General features: G+C 36.7%; 1 protein-coding gene across 1 annotated transcript in view; it reads left to right on the forward strand.

Annotated features, from left to right (window-relative positions):
- Window positions 1-20,511, forward strand: part of LOC127872502 (RPA-related protein RADX-like) — a 115,024-nt gene that overhangs the window by 42,512 nt on the left and 52,001 nt on the right. Inside the window, exon 8 of the mRNA XM_052415828.1 lies at window positions 306-385. Within this exon, the coding sequence (XP_052271788.1) occupies window positions 306-385 (80 nt within the window). The remainder of the gene's footprint in view (window positions 1-305; window positions 386-20,511) is intronic.

Below are 20,511 nucleotides of genomic sequence, written 5' to 3' on the forward strand. Positions count from 1 at the left end.
AAGTTGTAGAGAAATTAGTGTATGTATCTTATAAAAAGTGTACTAACTCTATATGTGTTGATGCCTAAACATTATTTATTTCATTTCTTTATATTTCTTCTGAATATTTCTTGAAAAAACAAAAAAGCTTTAAGTCTTTCTGAAACCATATTGTTTGAAATAGTGTGATGAATATAATGTGAAAACCAAAGAGAATGAATAGAAACTAAAATTAAATAGGCAGATTTAGAGAGTTTCTAAAACATGGTGTCCAAAATGAGCATAAATGATTTTATATTGCATGAGATGTTTAAATGGATTTGCAGGTGCCTTCCTGACAATCACATATGTGACATTGCTGGCATGGTGACCTATGTAGGCAGATATGAACGAGAACCCATCAACAGTAGGAAGTTTCTTTTACAGTAGATATGCTTATAATGTGGGGCATTTTGTGCATGATTTTGCTGTTGGCCATAATGTAACTTAAGAGTGAACACCCTTCCATTTTGAATTTTCTCTCAGTTTAACAAACTGGTAAGAAATATTAGCATTCGTTGTTTTTGCATGAGAAAACTACCCAACATAGATGATATAAATTTTTATGCCCCCCTTCTAAGAAGAGGGGGTATACTGTTTTGCGCATGTTGGTCCATCCGTTCGTCAGTCAGTCCGTCCACCGAATGGTTTCCGGATGATAACTTAAGAAGGCTTACGCCTAGGATCATGAAATTTCATAGGTACATTGATCATCACTGGCAGATGACCCCTATTGATTTTCAGGTCACTAGGTCAAAGGTCAAGGTCATGGTGACTCGACACAGTTAAATGGTTTCCGGATCATAACTCAAGAATGCTTACGCACAGTTACATAGATCATGACTCACAGATAACCCCTATCGATTTTCAGGTCACTAGGTCAAAGGTCAAGATCACGGTGACTCAACACAGTATAATGGTTTCTGGATAATAACTCAAAAAAGCTTACGTCTAGGATCATGAAACTTCATAGGTACATTATTCATGACTGGCAGATGACCCCTATTGATTTTCAGGTCACCAGGTCAAAGGTCAAGGTCACAGTGACTTGAAACAGAAAAATGGTTTCCTGAGAATGCTTACGCCTAGGATCATGAAACTTAATATATATTTGATTTTTGATTGTATCCACCCTCACAAGATCTTAGAGCCAAATAATGGTTTTATATAACAATTAAAGTGACTACAAACTCTTTTGTAAATACAGTAAACAAATATTCATTAATAGATTAAATGCATAAATTAAACTGTTGTGTGCAAACAAAAGCCATCATTTGAATACACTTGTTGCTAATGTAACAAATTTACATTATAGCAAATACCATTGATAAATTTTAGGAAAAAATCCTAAATAAGTACATATTTTCAGCTGGGCGTTTTCGGAGAAAACTCGAGGTATTGTCATAGCCAGCTCGTCGTGTCGCTGTCGTCCGCTGTCCGTCGTCTGACATCTGCCGTCCGTGTCGTGCTAAAACCTTAACATTGGCTCTTAAATCAAAGTGCTTCCACCTACAACTTTGAAACTTCATATGTAGATGCACCTTGACGAGTTCTACATGCCACACCCATTTTGGGGTCACTAGGTCAAAGGTCAAGGTCACTGTGACCTCTTAAAAAAAATATATATAAAAAAAATAATTTATTCAAAACTGCACCCGTAGCCGAGCAAGGCATCCGTTATGCAGTGCTCTTGTTTAAAGTCATTGATAAACATGTTTATACTCAATGATTTGATGTTGATAAGCATTCACTAAAGACTTTGTGAAATGTTAACATCATCAATGCAAAACATTAGTGTCATACATTGATGCTGGAATTATATTTAATGTGCAGGAGTTTTGCAGAAGGTTTCCAAGGTAAGATATAGTTATTTACTGTTTAAACTGCAAACACATAATTTTATTTATAAATCCATTCTTATACATATGAAACATGATAAATAAAACACGAGCTTGACTTGGGACAAATGGCTTGTTTACTGAGTTCTGATTAAATAAAACAGCCCTATTTCTTCATTAAGGTCCCATTGTGGTCAGTACTTAGTCCATGTCCATGAAATCTGCTTGGGCAACACTGGCCAGACATCAATGCTATCTGGTCATCATTCTTCTACAATCAATTAGTTTTGACTAAAGAGTCTTCAATCATTTTACACAACACATAGCCTTGTTTACTAACAACAAGGAAATGTTAATACTTGTTGATATGTTCCTAAATGGTTTGAAAAACTGCAAGGAATTTGTTTTTAGTCATAGAAGGGCACAGGCTGCTTTCTTTCATATATATTTTGTTGAAAGTAACAAAATGTGTCTCATACCAAAAAGTTATATAGTTTTATTTCTGAAAATGATTTACAAGGGTATATTTGCTTGTTAGAAATTAATTTATATCGTACGATTTAGAGAACAAATGCTTTATAATAGATAAAGCATCAATGGGTGTATATTCGTTTGCAAGAAATTGAATATCGTACAATGTAGACAAAAAATGATGTATTATAATATAATAGAAGAACAAAATTGAACAATGCATCAATATTTTGCAAGGAACATACACATACATAGCACCATAACAATCCAATAAAATATATTTGAACAATTGTAGTACTGTATGAACTACTGAATATATGATTGTTAAGTTGTATGCATTCATATTATCTTAATATTTCTCTTCAACAGTATACTGCGAACATTAATATGCCTTTTTTTAAACAGATTGATTGGAATAAGGAATATGAAGCAGATACGAAAACATTAAAGGTTTAACTGTTCACCTTTAAATGTGAGCTGATTTTTATCTGCCTTGACTGAATTATGCACTTTGAACATTAACTAGATTTCTTTAATGTAAGTAAGCAAAATGTATGGAAATGATGCAACGAATATAAGAGACACAACAGGATGGAAAAGTAGATGCTAAAATATTTGACCTTGCAAGGTCTTAACCATAGAGTAGTGTTGCAGGAAAATTACTGAAATGGGTAAAAACATATGGAGGGCACACAAAGATACTGACAAGCTGATTTTGATAGGGAAGTTAATGTTAAATGCAAAAACAATCATACCCAATTACATAATGCTATAGATGACAACAAGCAGACAAATGAGTGCACTTTAACACATGAAAACAAGCAAAGCGTATGACATTCTGTTTGTGAAGTAAATATGTACATGTAACAAAGAGGTAGGGAAGACAAAATTTTTTTTTCTGCATATCTGTAAATATGAACATAAGTAATGAAAACAATCAACACTACACTAAAATAATATAAGGTTCATAAGTGATAGAGGTTAAAGCAGACATTAAAGAACATTATTTACATATCTGTAAAAATGAAATGAGTAATAAAAACACTTATTAACTTATATATACCCAAAATGAAATGAACATGACTAGATATATTAGTTTCAAAGCATGAAAATGTTTTTTTACATGATGGAAATGCAAGTAAAAACAAGAGGGTCAGAGGCCTGAGACTTAATGGTACTGCTCTCAGCAACTTGTATGATGTTTCTGAAACCATTTACAAATTTGGCCAAAATATGAACGAAATAGTTTACAAGGCCTTTCTATAGCCATATAAGGAAACAAATCCAGCCCCCTAGAAGCCATGTTTTCCAACAGAAAGAACAATACTTGAAATCAACTCCAGGTATCATACAAACACATGTTCTGACAAAGTTTCATGAAGATTGGACTGAAAGTGTAACTTCTAGATTGTTAAAGACTTTTTACTATAGCCATATAAGGTAGAATGCCAAGCTTCATGGTGGCCATGTTTTTCAACAGACCACAACCATTTTCTTACATGTTCAAGATAGCATTGAGAAATATTTTCTGACCAAGTTTTATGATGATCAGACAGTAAATGTGGCCTGTAGAGTGTTATCAAGGCAAATGTTGACAACGGACAAAAGGTGATTACAAAAGCTCACCATGAGCACATTGTGCTCAGGTGAGCTAAAATACACATGTCAAGTCACATTGCATGTACCCGCTCAACTGGCCCCTCGCATGAAAAGACGAAGGGTGACAGGAGCATTCTGGGAGATGAATGTGTCTATGTCCTCGCCAGGAAAAGCCTCACTTAACACCTCGGTTGCTACCATTCTCCATCATCGGCCAGGAGCTCTTTTGTTTCCTGGTCTCCCCCAACGCCTTCAATGGTTACTACTCTTTCATCTAAAGGATCCTCAGCAGTCTGAAAGTACATCAAAATAGGTGAATAATTAATTTATTACTACAATGTATGGAGGGAATAATCATTTTAATGCAAATCCCTCGATGTTATAATGTGCCTTACTGAAAGATAATTAAGAATTTGACAGGGCGTAAGTTCATGAATACAAATGACGGTGTGCAGTAACACACAGGCAACTGAAATGTTATGTTTCGCCACGGCTATATGTAAGTAAGTGTCTGTTAAATGTTTTTGCATTTTGAAGACAATATATAAATGTAGTAAAGTGTAAACATAAAAGTTCAATATGGAAAATAACTCATTACTGATAACCAGATGCATTAAGCAGCATTATGTGAAAAGCATTTATGTCTAAATCTAGCACAAGAAAGTATTACCGACAAGAAGAATTACGTAAAGTGAGTAAAGAAGAAATAATTCTGTGAGTAAGTTTGATAATTTAATTAACGAACTGTAAAGTCATTTTTTTAGCTCATCTATTTTTTGAAAAAAATTTATGAGCTATTGTCATCACCTTGGCGTCGGCGTCAGTGTCGGTGTCTGTGTCGGCGTCCAGTTAAGTTTTGCGTTTAGGTCCACTTTTCTCAGAAAGTATCAATGCTATTGCATTCAAACTTGGTACACTTACTTACTATCATGAGGGGACTGGGCAGGCAAAGTTAGATAACTCTGGCGTGCATTTTGACTGAATTATGTGCCCTTTTTATACTTAGAAAATTGAAAATTTTGGTTAAGTTTTGCGTTTAGGTCAACATTTTTCAGAATGTATCAATGCTATTGCATTCAAACTTGGTACACTTACTTACTATCATGAGGGGACTGGGCAGGCAAAGTTAGATAACTCTGGCGTGCATTTTGACAGAATTATGTGCCCTTTTTATACTTAGAAAATTGAAAATTTTGGTTAAGTTTTGTGTTTAGGTCCAATTTATTCCTTAAGTATCAAAGCTATTGCTTTCATACTTGCAACACTTACTAACAATCGTAAGGGGACCGTGCAGGCAAAGTTATGTAACTCTGACTGGCATTTGGACGGAATTATGGGCCCTTTATACTTAGAAAATTGAAAGTTTGGTTAAGTTTTGTGTTTTGGTCCACTTTACCCCTAAAGTATCATAGATATTGCTTTCATACTTGGAACACTCGCAAACTATCATAAGGGTGCAGTAAAAGGACAAGTTGCATAACTCTGGATGTCATTTTTACGGAATTATGGCCCTTTTTTGACTTAGTAACTTTGAATATATGGTTAAATTTTGTGTTTCGATCCACTTTACTTCTTAAGTATCAAGGCTATTGCTTTCAAACTTCAAATACTTTCATGCTATCATGAGGTTACTGTACCTGGCAAGTTGAATTTTACCTTGACTTGACAAAACTACTCTTACCTGACATACCACAATAGACTCCACCCAAACCATCGCCCATGCCCCCCCCCCCTATATTTTTTTTTTTTTTTTTTTTTTTTTAAGATCATCTCACAAATGACCACCACACCCTCACACTATACCCCCCCCAATTTTTTTTTTTGAAACGGTTAAAAAACACAAATATTTATTTTTATTATTTTATGTTTGAAATACCGTCCAACCATCGCACCCAAGAATCCCCACCCCCACCCATCCCCCCCCACCCCCCACCCCCCCACAACCCCCGATTTTTTTTTCCTTTTTTCCGCATTTATGGAAGATAATGTAATAAATGTCCACACCCCCACACAATGCACCGCTCTTCACTCCACCCCTCCCTCCTTTGTGATTGAAAATGAGAGTCCCTTCACCTTTAAAAAGAAAATAGATGAGCGGTCTGCACCTGCAAGGCGGTGCTCTTGTCTTCATTTATTATAGTATTAAGGACAGACAATACTGTTACAATTATCAATTGTAAATTGAAACTGATTCAAGATTTTTAAGCATTAAAGGTTCATGTCAGTTCCACAACTTGCAACAGATTTGCGCATTCAGTGTTGAATAAAAAACCGGTTGAACACTATGTAAAAGGAAAATAATAATGTATATTATTTGTTAGAGTTTATAATAGCAATCTTACATACCTGGATAACGCTTCTTGAGGTCAGTGACAGCGAAGTCTCCCCTCTGTGAACGTTGGTCACAGCATTTGTGACCTGGATGAATGTTCCCAGACTGTGGGGCATGTCACAAGCCTCTCGCCAGAGGGTCAGTTTCACTCTCCGACGATTGTCGGAGATCGTGATATCCTTTACCCTTGTCGGGGAACTCCCAACAGTGACCTGTCTTTCCAGGTCCTCCTGGAAAAATTCAATTTAATAACACAGGGGAATAAGATCATGTGTTGGTATAATTCCAGTGTGCAGTCAATGAAATATGATTTTATTGCCCTGAAGTATTCAAATTTTAAAAGAGACAAATTTACCAATTGTTATAAAGTTGCGACGAATGTTGTCACAATATAAAAGAGTTTGCGAATCATTTTTACGCAAATTGAGGGGCCTAAGGCCTCTTCAAAAAGACAGACTAATGGCCGTTGGGAGCCTTAGCATGTGGTTCCTAAGTTTATAGCATGTAAATGCACCTCTCTGTGTTTGACACAACCTGATAATCTTTTTAAGCAAAAGGTCTCAATTTTGGAAGTAAAGAGGAGATTTTGTAACAATAACTGAAAGAAAACGAAGATAGCACACAACATGAATTATTATACAAGTGAACAAATGATATACAAACACTTAAGTCTTTATCATGTCATATATGTTTTTAAATTGCTAAGCATTTCCCGTTTGTGATCTTATTCATGATTGAAAGAGTTGCACCAGACACATGTTGCGCTCATAAGGAATAATGAAGCAATATACAAATAGACATTTTCTGGAAACGTGTGTGCAGAAAATGAGACCACACAACTAATTATGTCATTTGAAAATTTCTGCTTAATGTCGTGGGCATATTTCAATCCATGTTTGAGGCAAATATACTGCCTCGTTCCCCCAAGCAATGAGTATATATATCAATAGAAATAAAAAATCTTTGAAACATTCTTTTTTCTTTTAACACAGTGCCTATGCCGTGACTTTTTAAGATCTGTGTTGGGAGAATACGATCAATAAAAGCGCGACCCAGGCACCATTGTTAAAGATGTGTTTTTAAAAACTTCACTATTTTTTTATGGGATAAAGTGGAGAGCTTGCTTATTCGTGACAGTTTTCTGTTGGTATCATGCTTTTTTTTAAAACAAATAAGTATTTTTTCAGTAAAGATCAATTGAACGTTTGAAGTGTTAGAAAAATGTCGAATCAGTGTGGGGAATTCATATAACAAACGTACGGTTGCATTTTACTGAAAAAAAGTACTTATTTGTTTAAAAAAAATCATGATACCTATAGAGAACTCATGAACGAGCGGGCATTGTAGTTATATATATGAAAAAAAAAATTCTATAACTACCCCTTGTAAGTTAGTTTTAAGTAAATTATACTGCCTGTAAGGGTCTTGACTTCACTTTCCCAATGAGTGAGAGTATTCCTTGACTATATTAAATGATGCTTTTACAGTTAAAAATTCATTTGTACACAAAGACAAAAGAGTATCCACTAACCTGCACAATGTTCCCCCTAACAGGTACAAGTGTCTTGGCAGGGGAGGCAGCTGCCTGTTCCAGGCTCATGAATGGGGCTTCCGGGTGGTGAACGAGACCACTGGCTTCAGAAGCGAATCCATCTGATGCAACAATGGAGGAGGTGGAGAATGTTCTCGAATTCCGGGTGACAATTACTGACCCATCTGCTCTCAAGATGAAATTTCGGATCACTACTGACTGCCCCGCTTGATACCGCTGGAACTGGGCACTGTCATAAATGACAGCCTTTGCTGCCCCAGTCATGTCAGCCAGTCCTACAATAAAGGATTGGCGCTGGTCTCCCCCGCTAGTGTAGGTGGATGGCCCCTTTGTGGTAATTACCCTGGGCTTGAGTGTGCCTGCGTGGGGGCCAGGGTTTCTCTGCCTCATGTGGGCTATGTCAGTGGTGGCCATCTGTAAACAAACACGTTATGACAGGCATTGAATGAACGCAGATGGATGATAACTCAAGAACGCTTATGTCTAGGATCATGGAACTTCATAGGTACATTGATCATGACTCAGAGATGACCCTTATTGATTTTGAGGTCACTATGTCAAAGGTCAAGGTCACGGTGACCCGAAATAGTAAAATGGTTTCCGGATGATAACTCAAGAACGCTTATGCCTAGGATCATGTAACTTGATAGGTAGATAGATCATGACTTGCAGTTGACCCCTATTGTTTTTCAGGTCACTATATCAAAGGTCAAGGTCACGATGACCTGAAATAGTAAAATGGTTTCTGGATGATAACTCAAGAACGCTAATGGCTACAATCATGAAACTAAATAGGTACATTGATCATAACTTGCAGATGACCCCTATTGATTCAAAGGTCAAGGTCATGGTGACCCAAAATAATAAAATGGTTTCTGGATGATAACTCACGAACGCCTATGCCTAGGATCATGAAACTTCATAGGTACATTGATCATGACTCGCAGATGACCCCTATCGATTTTGAGGTCACTAGGTCAAAGGTCAAGTTCATGGTGACCCGAAAAAGTAAAATGGTTTCCGGATGATAACTGAAGAATGCTTATTCCTAGGATCATGAAACTTGATAGGTAGATAGATCATGACTCGCAGATGACCCCTATTGATTTTTAGGTCACTAGGTCAAAGGTCAACGTCACGATGACCTGAAATAGTAAAATGGTTTCCTGATGATAACTCAAGAACGCTTATGTAGGATCATGAAACTTCATAGGTACATTGATCATGACTGGCAGATGACCCCTATTGATTTTCAGGTCACTAGGTCAAAGGTCAAGGTCACAGTGACAAAAAACATATTCACACAATGGCTGTCACTACAACAAAGAGCCCATTTGGGGGGGGGGGGCATGCATGTTTTACAAACAGCCCTTGTTTTCAAACATGGTTAAAAAACACAAATATTTATTTTTATTATTTTATTTTTGAAATACCATCCAACCATCCACCCAATAATCCCCCCCCCCCCCCCGCCAAAAAAATAAATAATTTTTTTTTGGATTTTTTTTTTACATTTTTGGAAGAGCATTTTTGGAAGATAATGTAATAAATAACCACACCCCCACACTATACACCCCTCTCCACTCCACCCCTCCATCCTTTGTGATTGAAATTGAGATAGGTCCCTACACCTTTAAAAAGAAAAATAGATGAGCGTTGTTTTAGTTTTCAGGGCGACCGGCTCTTCACGTCGATTTAGTCGTACAGTTCCAACGGCCATCATGTTCTCAGCAGACAATCTGTCAAACAGGGTTAGAAATGTGTAATAGTTGTCAACATACAGGCAGTATCCTTTGTTCAGAAGATTTTATCTTCGTAGCAGCCCCATCACCACGCCATAGGAATAGCCCAGCTGAACCTAACCAACTTCTGCGTTAGGGTCAGGATCAGAGTCAGCACCAGTGTAGACGTTGAAGTCACACACATAGCCAGACTTACTTTCACTAGCAATGTAAACTTTTATGCCAAACTTGTCTGGCTTGTTGGGTAGGTACTGTTTGAACTTCAAACATCCTCTCCATGGGACCATCCCCTCGTCAACGGCGATGTTCTTGTCTGGAGTGTAGGTGTTGCGACACTGAGCAGAAACCACGTCAGGACACCTCCGTTCATTATTAGCAACCAAGTCTGCTTCCTGAAAGCCTTCAAATTCGCCCTCGGAATCCGAATTCCCGAAGTACATATCAACCAAATTTTCATGAACAGCCATCTTGAACAACTTTGTTTGCCAATTCCTTCATTCAATCTCGCTTTAAAATTTCTTGCGCAATATCCGGAATTTCGTTAGTTTTTTTAGGACACTACCTCATTTATTCATATTTTCATTGGATAATATTTATATACTTGATGACGTTGACGGAAACCCTGTAAACTTTTACGAATATAATCATCACTATCGGAAATGGGTTAACTCGGTTCCCCAATACGGCGCATTGTACGGAACCGAGTTATCTCAGTTCCCGCGCATTGAGGGTTAACCCTTTCCCTGATAGACTTCTTATCTGATCTGCCACTCCAGGCCTGCTGTTCAGTGACTCCATATACAGCTGATAAGCCTGACTGCACCATCTCAATAGGGTTATTGGGAAAATAATGGAAAAATTCTCAACTGTTACACCTCTCTTGTTTAGGCTTAATTTTCACTTAGTTCCTTGCATTTCACATCATTTGTGTCAATGTAAATATTGTAGAGAAATAAATTCTCCTTCAAACCATATACATTTTAAGTCTGTATTCTAATAGATAATAAGAGGATATAACCAGTACAGTAAAAAGGCAGTCATAAGTCTACCCGGCTCATAAGTCGGGGGGTATACTTTGGTACCAAAATTGGAGATTTTGAGTATGTTAGCTTCATAAGTCGAGTCAGAAATTTTCTGTTTACGAATTTCATAAACAGACGCTCACAATTGTGTCCTTATTCTTACGCCAATCTCGCACTAGTTTCTCACTTATACCAAACTCACGTTCAGCAGCACTGTTGTTATTTAAATTCTCCGCAAACTCTATCACACGTATTTTAAATGCATTGTCATAAGCCTGGCGTTTGGGTTTGCCAGGCATTTTCACATTAATCGTAAGTCCAGTTGTGTTTTTGTTTATCTAATTAATAAATGGTTGCACTCAATAATCCACGCTAGTAATTATCCACAAACTATTTTCCGCTTTTAATCCGATGAAACAATATTATCACTGTAATCCAATCTTTGTACTTTTAATGTGACTGTCAAAACAATTGATTAGTGTCTCGGTAAAGAGGTTTTTAAAACAATGATTGACATACCCAAGAGACCGCTAACTCCACCTTTTTCTCTGTAACAGTTTCAAAGGCGGAGCTATACACGTGCTCAAGCATAATGGGACGATTGCAAGCGAGTTACAAACATGCGATTGGTTAAGCATATCGCTTCTCTAAACAAAGGAATCCAATTTTGTCGGCGAGAAAGGTGTTCTTTATGGCTTCTTGACAGGAAACGGCTTTCCTTTGATGACTTCAAACTGTCTATTCACACATATTGCGAATTTTTGCGAGACTTTAAATGATGTCCTTGATTCTTTGTTTACATGAACAGTAAAAAAACAACACCTGCTTACATGAAGACTTTGGATTAAATTATCAAAATAAAAACAAGAGTAATTGCAAACTGTGATTATATTAATTGGTAAGTATCAGTAAAAATACGACATTTTGTTAGTCGTAAATCAACGATTTTTTTTATACAACAACAACTATTGCCGCGGGGATCAATCTTCTTCGAATTTCATTATTTTTTTCATGGAATTTCATTATTTTTTTCATGGACCACCTCATAAGTCGATACCGGGTTTTTTAATCAAATATTGAATTGTCTACTGAAACATTAGGCGATTAATCTTTTGATTTGTCGGCAATTTGTTTCATTTCAGACTCCATGCAGTTTAACGATCATAATCTCTGTGCTTTATTACCCAAACTCGTTAGTTTCTGGACACATGTGCTACTGAAACTAGCCACCGCGATTGCGTTTTATGGCCCAAACAAGCACACAGTGTCTAGGGCCCGTATTTTGTATCCCTAAATGTTAGATAAGCACGTGCACTAATAATTATTATGTTGGTCAGTCAAAAAGGCTTACTGCGTCTTTGTTTTATTGCTCAATCAAGCACCAAAAATCCAATATCATGTGTATTACCAAACACAAACTTTAGATAAGCATGTGTCGTCTGTCAAAACAAATATTGTACATGTCCGTTAACATTGAAGTAATTCTCGTATATGATGTTGGAAAGGGGACTTGCTTTAAACATTTACAATTACGATATTTTTTTCCCATAAGATTAGCTAAAAACAAATGAGAACCAAAACAAGCAAACACAGACAACACAAAATATAAATAATTATGACAGATTAAATGAAAAAAAACCCCACTTATTTTCAAAAAATCGCTGTTACTTTTTCCCAATTTCCAGAAAATGACTTATACATGTTGCATGAAATCTAAATATAGATGATGTCGTTGTAAAAGAATATGAACTGTACACGGCACTTTGTGTGCAATCAGAAACAGTACAATAATTGTTGCAATATTTAACGAACTAAAAGATGATAATGATACAGCGTTTTTGACTTTTATTTTATTCAGGGAAATGTCAAAATCATTTGCAAGATACCCCGATACTTAAATGGAAATTCAATACGAAGCTTTTTTCGTTGTTGTCTGCGCTACGCAGTTTTTGTGTATAAATAAATACACCCACGCCTATTTTCGCGCGCTTTTTGTCCAAACAAAGACTTGACACGAAAATATCATGGGCATATACATGTATTTATTTCTGGCTACAATTTCTAACAGAACATTAACTGTACACGATGCGCGCACACCACATTATGTTATTAAAGCGTGTTTGAATACCCTTGTCCCGATTGGACACCTATTTCATAATATCTTTAAATACTAGAAACATATGCTGAAATTCATTTGATACTTTAGAAAAATGTCAGATGTTTGTGTTTATGAGTTTTCTTGAACACTTTTGTAGTCAATATAAATCAGAATTTGCATTTGAAAAATGGACATTGGGAATATACGGTATTATCGGGTTATGGATAGAGACGGAAAAATTGGCATGTATGCGGTAATCGATAGAGACGGTAATAAACGCATGTATCAGGTAATTGATAGACTCGGGAATATACACATCTATCAGGGAAAGGGTTAATTTCAGACCAGTTTGTATAGCATCAATAGTTTGCCAATCAAGGGATAGAGAAAGTCAGAAGTAATGGTCTTTGTCGCAAAGGCACACAGTGGATAGCACATATGCCCATATACACTTCTCAACATCACCACTTAAACTTGCTTTTCTTAAGAGTATGCCCCCGTCTCTGTTTGTGCTGTGTCAAACTTCATCATCTGGTTGGCTATGTCACCCAAATTACAGTAGCTACCCAGTTCCCCCCGTGTGTTTGTCATAAACCAAATCTTCCTGAATGTTTACCTCATCAAACAGCAGTCCAACATTTCTTCTCCATTCTACATCAAACAGTCCATTCTTCTCTGCCTCTTTCTTAGCCAATTCAAACGCATCTCTCTGAAATCCTAAATCACTGTGAAAAAAATGACTGTAGTCATAAACGGTTCTGGATGATGGTAACTTTATGAATCCAGATTCAGAAATTGTATTGTATGCTGCCTGTCACTTTTGGCAAAGAAAAAGGCACCGTCTTATTATTATTGGATGCCACTGCATACCACGTTCGTCTTGTTTGTTTCCGTAAAGTTCATGTTTATCACAGAAAAGCCTTGTTGCAAATTACTATAAATGTACAACATTTTGTATAAAGCTAAAAATGCATTTTTATGGCCCCCTTCGAAGAAGAGGGGGTATATTGTTTTGCTAATGTCGGTCTGTCCGTCCGTATCAGGGCTCAACATCAACCTAAAAACCAGCTTGCCCTGCCGGGCAAGTACTTAGAAAATCTACTTGCCCTGATCTTAAAGCCACTTGCCCAAACATGAAATATTACATTAACTTAAACTGTAAACCTCATGTTTTTTTAATAAAGATCAAAGTAATACACCACAAAACCTTTTTTTATTATTTTTGCACATTTAACAAATGATTATAGCAATTAGAGACTAATTTAAGTCTAAATTTAATGCTCTTTGTTCTTTTTTGCACTTGCCTGGGGGGACAACTAGATTATAAAATAACTTGCCCAGACCCAACTTCTACTTGCCAGGGGCAATAGGACATCTCTTAATGTTGAGCCCTGCGTATGTCCGTATGTCTGTCCGTCCACCAGATGGTTTCCGGATGATAACTCAAGAACGCTTAGGCCTAGGATCATGAAACTTCATAGATACATCTCCAAGGACAAGTGGAGACCTTTTCGCTTTAAGCCCTTCGATTAGGGCTGACTGGTGCATCCTCCAGACACTTGTTATTGCTGGTGTCCAATACAGTTTTTGTAAATTGTAGAATGTAGTTTCATTTAAACACACGACCCTAGCGAACTTAAGGGCATGTAGGAACTTGGTGGTTGCACTTCCTGAGACCATGTCTGCTGAAAGTTCCAAATGACCTTTAGCCAGCCAACCAACTGAAGCCTGGCTTCTCCATGACTCGGTCTCATGGCAGTGTGATCAAATCTTCGTGGTTACAAGCAAGCGACCTTCCACTTTTTTAAAACATATACTGACTGGTTTCATGTAGCACATTTACAGTTTTAATGTCAGAATGAAAGATACACTGTTATTTTGTGAGTTACATGAAACTCAATGATACAACTCACTGAAGCTGGTGTCTGGTTTCGAACATGGTATGCTTGATGAATTGGAAGGGGCTGTGTGTTGAAGGCAATTGTGGCTAGAGTGTCCAAGTCTGGAACACTTTCAAACTTTGTATGTATTGGTGTTGCTGTCAGTGGTGCATTGAAGTCTGTAGAGGTTTCAACTAATGTTGTCACCGTGTGGGTAGTCTTCTTTGCCTCATGTAGAACCTGAAATTACAACATATTTGAATGTAATTATACATAGTACTTATTGTAAACTGGTAATGTAAATTAAATTTTTCGGATGTTATGCCACTGAAAATTGTAATGAAAAGCTGTACCTAAAAAGTGCAATAAAAGGAGAACATTGACTAGAAAAACTTCAAACTGACCGGCACTCTTATTTTGGACTAGTACAATAGGACTTAAACAACCTAAGAAAGTGAAATGCTGATAACATTTGTTATCAATGTTAATTATGATTTTCCATCATCATGGCCATTTTCTTTGGAATTGTCACGGAGTGATTTATAAGTGACAAGCGGTTCGAGCCTTGATCATGGAAATGATAATAGAGACAGATAAAATTGTAAATACTTCATTTAATAGATGTCTTAATATTTGCTACATTTTATTCTAAAACACTAATGTTAGTAGGAACCGCATGCCTGTTAGTTTATCCTAATCGCTATCAGATAATATTGTACCAATAAAAAAATATATAAAAATAACAATCATGAAGTCACTGGCTGACTAAAACTGTCACAGCTGTCAACACATAATACCACTCACACTAGGTCCTCGACCCTTTGGTGGCGCTCTATGTGTCCACCCCACCGCGACACGGATGGCTCTCGCCTGACCTTAGGTCCTCTGGTGGCGTCCAACGTATCTTGCTTACTGCGGCACAGATTACCCTCGCCAGACCCTCGGTCCTCTGGCTGCGTCCAACACTTGCCAGAACAACCTCATTGTGGCGCGTCCTGGTCGACCGTTGCCGATACCTCCGTCTCTCAGATATTGCAGCTGTCTGCCCAACCGTTGTTGGTGGTGGCCTCTGCCTCACTCACCCGGAAACCTCCCGTTGGGTGATGCCTGTTTTCTGCATCCACCCGGAAACTGGGACCCCAGTTCCTATTAATATATTATCCAAATATCTGCCCCTTGACTACAAAACAAAAGGTGGTTGTCACGGGGTCTTCTTTCAATATTTTGTGAAATCGAGATCTAAATCTCCAAAAATGCCAAACTGTGCACGAACTGGTCTTCTTTAAAGTTCAATGAACACACTCTGTTTTTTATTTGGAGAAAACGGGTTGTGTTTGGAAATGGTTTGAACGGCCGATTCAAGTGTACCAACTCTTCTTCATTTTTTTTTCATTTGTAAACTGGAAAAAAAATCACTTTATATTTTCTAGAACATGATTTACAGTCAAAGGTAGCACAGATAACCATTTTCCTTATCACTAGGCTTAATCAGTGAAAATAATTTCATGTAAATATCAATAAAAATAAAACCAGAATTCTGATCTATCGCTTATCTTCTGAAATGGCGGACGTGATAATGCCTGAACATGTGTGACGTAAAACAACAGGAGAGATGAGCGAATAAACGCTTTGCGATTTATGATCATTAAATAAAAGTCAACAAAATCATCTTTATTAATCATATTTAAATGTAAATAGCATTAAATATATTGACTTTGGATTTTCTTTGAAATTGACCTTTAAGCATCAATAATTTGCTATGCTAAGATAGCGCTCCATGTGATTGACAATCATCACAATGGTTTAATGCTTGAGCGACTACTCTCCACCTGTAAATTTCCAAGGGCATGTAGAATATAAACATTTGCTGGAAAATGCTGGGGAAAAAAGTCCACGTTTCAAGGACATTTCAAGAACCAAACCCTGGAAACTGTTTAAAAAGCCAGGGATTTCCATGGAATTCCATGTTATACCATGAATTTCCATGATTACTCTGGACAATGTACACTCGGGCTATGCCATAACCTGTATTTAAAAATAGAATTATTATTCTTAACAAATATTACAAACTGTGCATAAAAATCCAAGTATACTAACAGTCTAATAATGAACAGAACTCTTACACTGAAAACATATGGAATGAAACAACCTCAATGCATAAAAACAGACCACAACATGTAAACCTGTATACTTTTGTTTCTTAGGCCAGGCCAAAAAATGAACACATTGAAGGCATGTAAAGCATTAGAACAGTTCTTAGAAGGGCATTTGCTTCAAGTAAGACACGCTGAATGCGAGAATTGGATATTGCATGTTTAAGTTTTAATTTGAAACTCGAGACAAAAGTTAATTTTTTGTAAACTTCCATAAGTAACACAAAATGATTGTTAAAACTTCACCTTACATTAATATTCAATGGCAAAATGGCTACAGAATCATGTCTGGTTCAAAAAAGGAATCTTGTTATACTGGTGCTACAAGTTGTTGGTAAGTTTGTCCTATCATTCAGCAAGAGACACACTGGTGATTTCACTCCCTTTCTGCTTGAGGTTAACTATGACTGGACCACCTACTGTCAACTGCTCCACCTCATGTGTCTCACCAGGCATTGCAAGTATCAGGAACTCAGCAGGCACTGTCCCAATCTCTTCATTATCTAGCAGCAAGTATGCCATTCCATCATCCAGACAGACTCTATCACAACAATCTGCCTCTCTTTAAAGGGATCATCTGATTTCTGAAAATGTGAAAGAAAATGCTTGCCTTACTTTTGATTAATTGATGCCTTGTTTTAATGGTGTGACATAATGGCAGTTATAGTTTGATATTACTAGCAACCACAGACATATTTTAAGCTCATCTATTTTTTGAAAAAAAAAAAGAGCTATTGTCATCACCTTGGCGTCGGCGTCCGGTTAAGTTTTGTGTTTAGGACCTGTTTTTTTCATAAAGTGTCAAAGCTATTGCATTCAAACTTGGTACACTTACTTACTGTCATGAGGGGACTGGGCAGGCAAAGTAAGATAACGCTGGCATGCATTTTGACAGAATTATGTGCCCTTTTTATACTAAAAAATTGAAAATTAGGTTAAGTTTTGTGTTTAGGTCCACTTTATTCATATACTATAAATGTATTGCTTTCATACTTGCGACACTTAACTATCATAAGGGGACTGTGCAGGTAAAGTTATGTAACTCTGACTGGCATTTTGACAGAATAATGGCCCCTTTATACTTAGAAAATTGAAAATTTCATAAAGTTTTGTGTTTTGGGTCACTTTACTCCTAAAGTATCATAGCTATTGCTTTCAGACTTGGAACACTCGCAAACTATCATTAGGGGACTGTACAGGACAAGTTGCATAACTCTGGTTGTCATTTTGATGGAATTATGGCCCTTTTTTGACTTAGTAACTTTGAATATATGGTTAAATTTTGTGTTTACATCCACTTTACTTCTAAAGTATCAAGGCTATTGCTTTTAAACTTCAAATACTTTCATACTATCATTAGGGTACTGTACCTGGCAAGTAGAATTTTACCTTGACCTTTGAATGACCTTGACTTTCAAGGTCAAATAATTAGATTTTGCTAAAATTGCCATGACTTTGTTATTTATGATCAGATTTGATTGTAGTCCATATAAACGGACTCCCAGAGTCTTTGATAAATTGCTTCAAGTAAGGAGTCCATATGCACCCCTTCTTAAACATGGGTGCAGTTCAGCGCACGGATTCAGCGCACGGATTCAGCGCACGGAAACCGTGCGCTTCACTAAACAGAAGTGGTTCGAGACAAATTGAGGAAAATAATGAATAAACTTGATAAACATGTTAAATTTACCTGAACGGCAACCTACGGATGTTATCCTTTGCATGCACCCTATAAAAACACACTTTTATCGCTGACATGTTTATGTTTAAATTTGAATTAGTGTTTTCTGTATCGAATACCACATTGTTATCGACTTTAATAGGCTCCATCACATAACCTGACGTGCAAAATATTGGTGTACTGCGACCTAACCAATATTGGGTAAATTTTCCAATATGGCGGATACAGTGTACGAAAGAAAAACTAAGTCAATAAAAAGCAATTATTTTTTGCTTTAATGGTACCATTTGGATGAGTTTGTGGTTTAGACATGTAAACTTTAATAAGTTCTTGCAGGTTCAGTGTTCCTTATTTTTATTATTTTATTTTTGAAAGACTGTCCAACTATCCCACCCAAGAATCCCTCCCCCGAAACAAAAAATATATTTTTTTTTCATTTGTATTTCTTATTTTTGGAAGATAATGTAATAAATGACCACACACCCACACTATACACCCCTCTCCACCCCACCCCTCCATCTTTTTTGATTGAAGTATTGAGATAGGTCCCTACACCTTTAAAAAGAAAAAAAGATGAGCGGTCTAAACCTGCAAGGCGGTGCTCTTGTTTAAAATTAAGTTATCTTGTTCTTTTTTCTTTTTGTTTGTTGAAAGAGATTAAAAAGACAATTAAGTCATTTTCAATTTTTGAGTTTTTGAAATATCTTAAGTAGAACCAAAGTTATGAGCTTTTAAAGTTTCAAACTTTGCGTCGCTTTTATGAATTCTCTCAAACAAAATCTTTTGGCAACTCTTTCAATGACAGTTGTTTTTTTTATCAGTTTTTGAAGACTGGCATACTGTCCCTTCCAATTGGCCTTTCTTTGCTTACAATGATGTCTTTCTCCATTTTTTTCATGTCATCACACACATACTTGTGGAAACCTAGTAATACATGTGCCATGCAATGAAAATTAAACACTTTTTTCTGTCAAAGTCTGTAGCAGTCTTTCAGTGTTTCCTCGCGCCATTCAGTAAAAAATGTGTGTGCGAGAATCACATTGCTGGCACAATCACTCATGGTGTAGAAAAGTTTTTCTAGTGGCTTATGAATGAAATCTACATTTCTCTGTTGAACTTTTGTCTCGGAATATGTTCGTTCAAGTTCTTGAAAGTGCTGCTTTGTCAGTTATTGTCTTGGCAGTTTCCCTTGCAACCTTCGTAAATCCAAGACTCATTATTTGACCACTGTCCAGTGTAACAGACGTGTTAATTATTTTTTCTTTCCTTCTGGTAGTACTGTCACGACTTATTCCAAAGCTTTGACATTGGTTGACACTTTCCACAACGAAGGCCTTGGCTATATTACCTTCATCCACAATACTTTGTCGAATTTGAAGTCAATTCACTTTTCTTGAACTCACAGTTAAACAAGTGTTTTGATACTGTGTCAATGGCCATGGAAATTTTCTCTACCTTAATTTCTAACCCGAAGAGTTTCATAATGCATAGTCGCAATTCATTTGGAATGTTCGATCTTCATATCTTATAAGCTTGTTATCATTAATGTGTTCGTGTAACAGTTCATTTTCTATTTCCGCATCTTTTTTTTTCAGTTCATGTTTCAGGTCTTCTAGCATTGGTTGTTGTTGGTGATTCGCTCTGCCTTTGTTAATCGAAGTGAAAATTTCTTCATAGTTTTTACCTTCAACCAGGAATTCTCAAATATTGCTGCATCATATGTAGAACCCGGCCAACGAGCAACAACATTCAGGAATCTGTTTAATTGTGAAAAAAAAAAATATGAGCTACCATGATTATATCTATTTTATTGAATAAATGGTATTCGAATTTTCATCCCACAAGGCATATAATAACTGTAAACACGCAAAACCAGATATTACTGACCCAACATTAACTGCATGTCATTGGTAATTACAGTCAACATGATTGTGATTTTACATGTTAAACACAGCATAATGAACTGAAACCAAGTTTTTGATAAAAAAAATCTTACATCAGGTCTAGTGACGACACTGCCTGACAAGTCAGGGCGTGGAATCCTTTTCGACAAACATAGGCCTCCTCTTGGTCTGGTGGTGCCATGATTGGAACGATTGGCACCAATGTGCCATCAATGGCACCC

Source organism: Dreissena polymorpha, chromosome 3, assembly GCF_020536995.1.
Source record: "Dreissena polymorpha isolate Duluth1 chromosome 3, UMN_Dpol_1.0, whole genome shotgun sequence".
NCBI lineage: Eukaryota > Metazoa > Mollusca > Bivalvia > Myida > Dreissenidae > Dreissena > Dreissena polymorpha.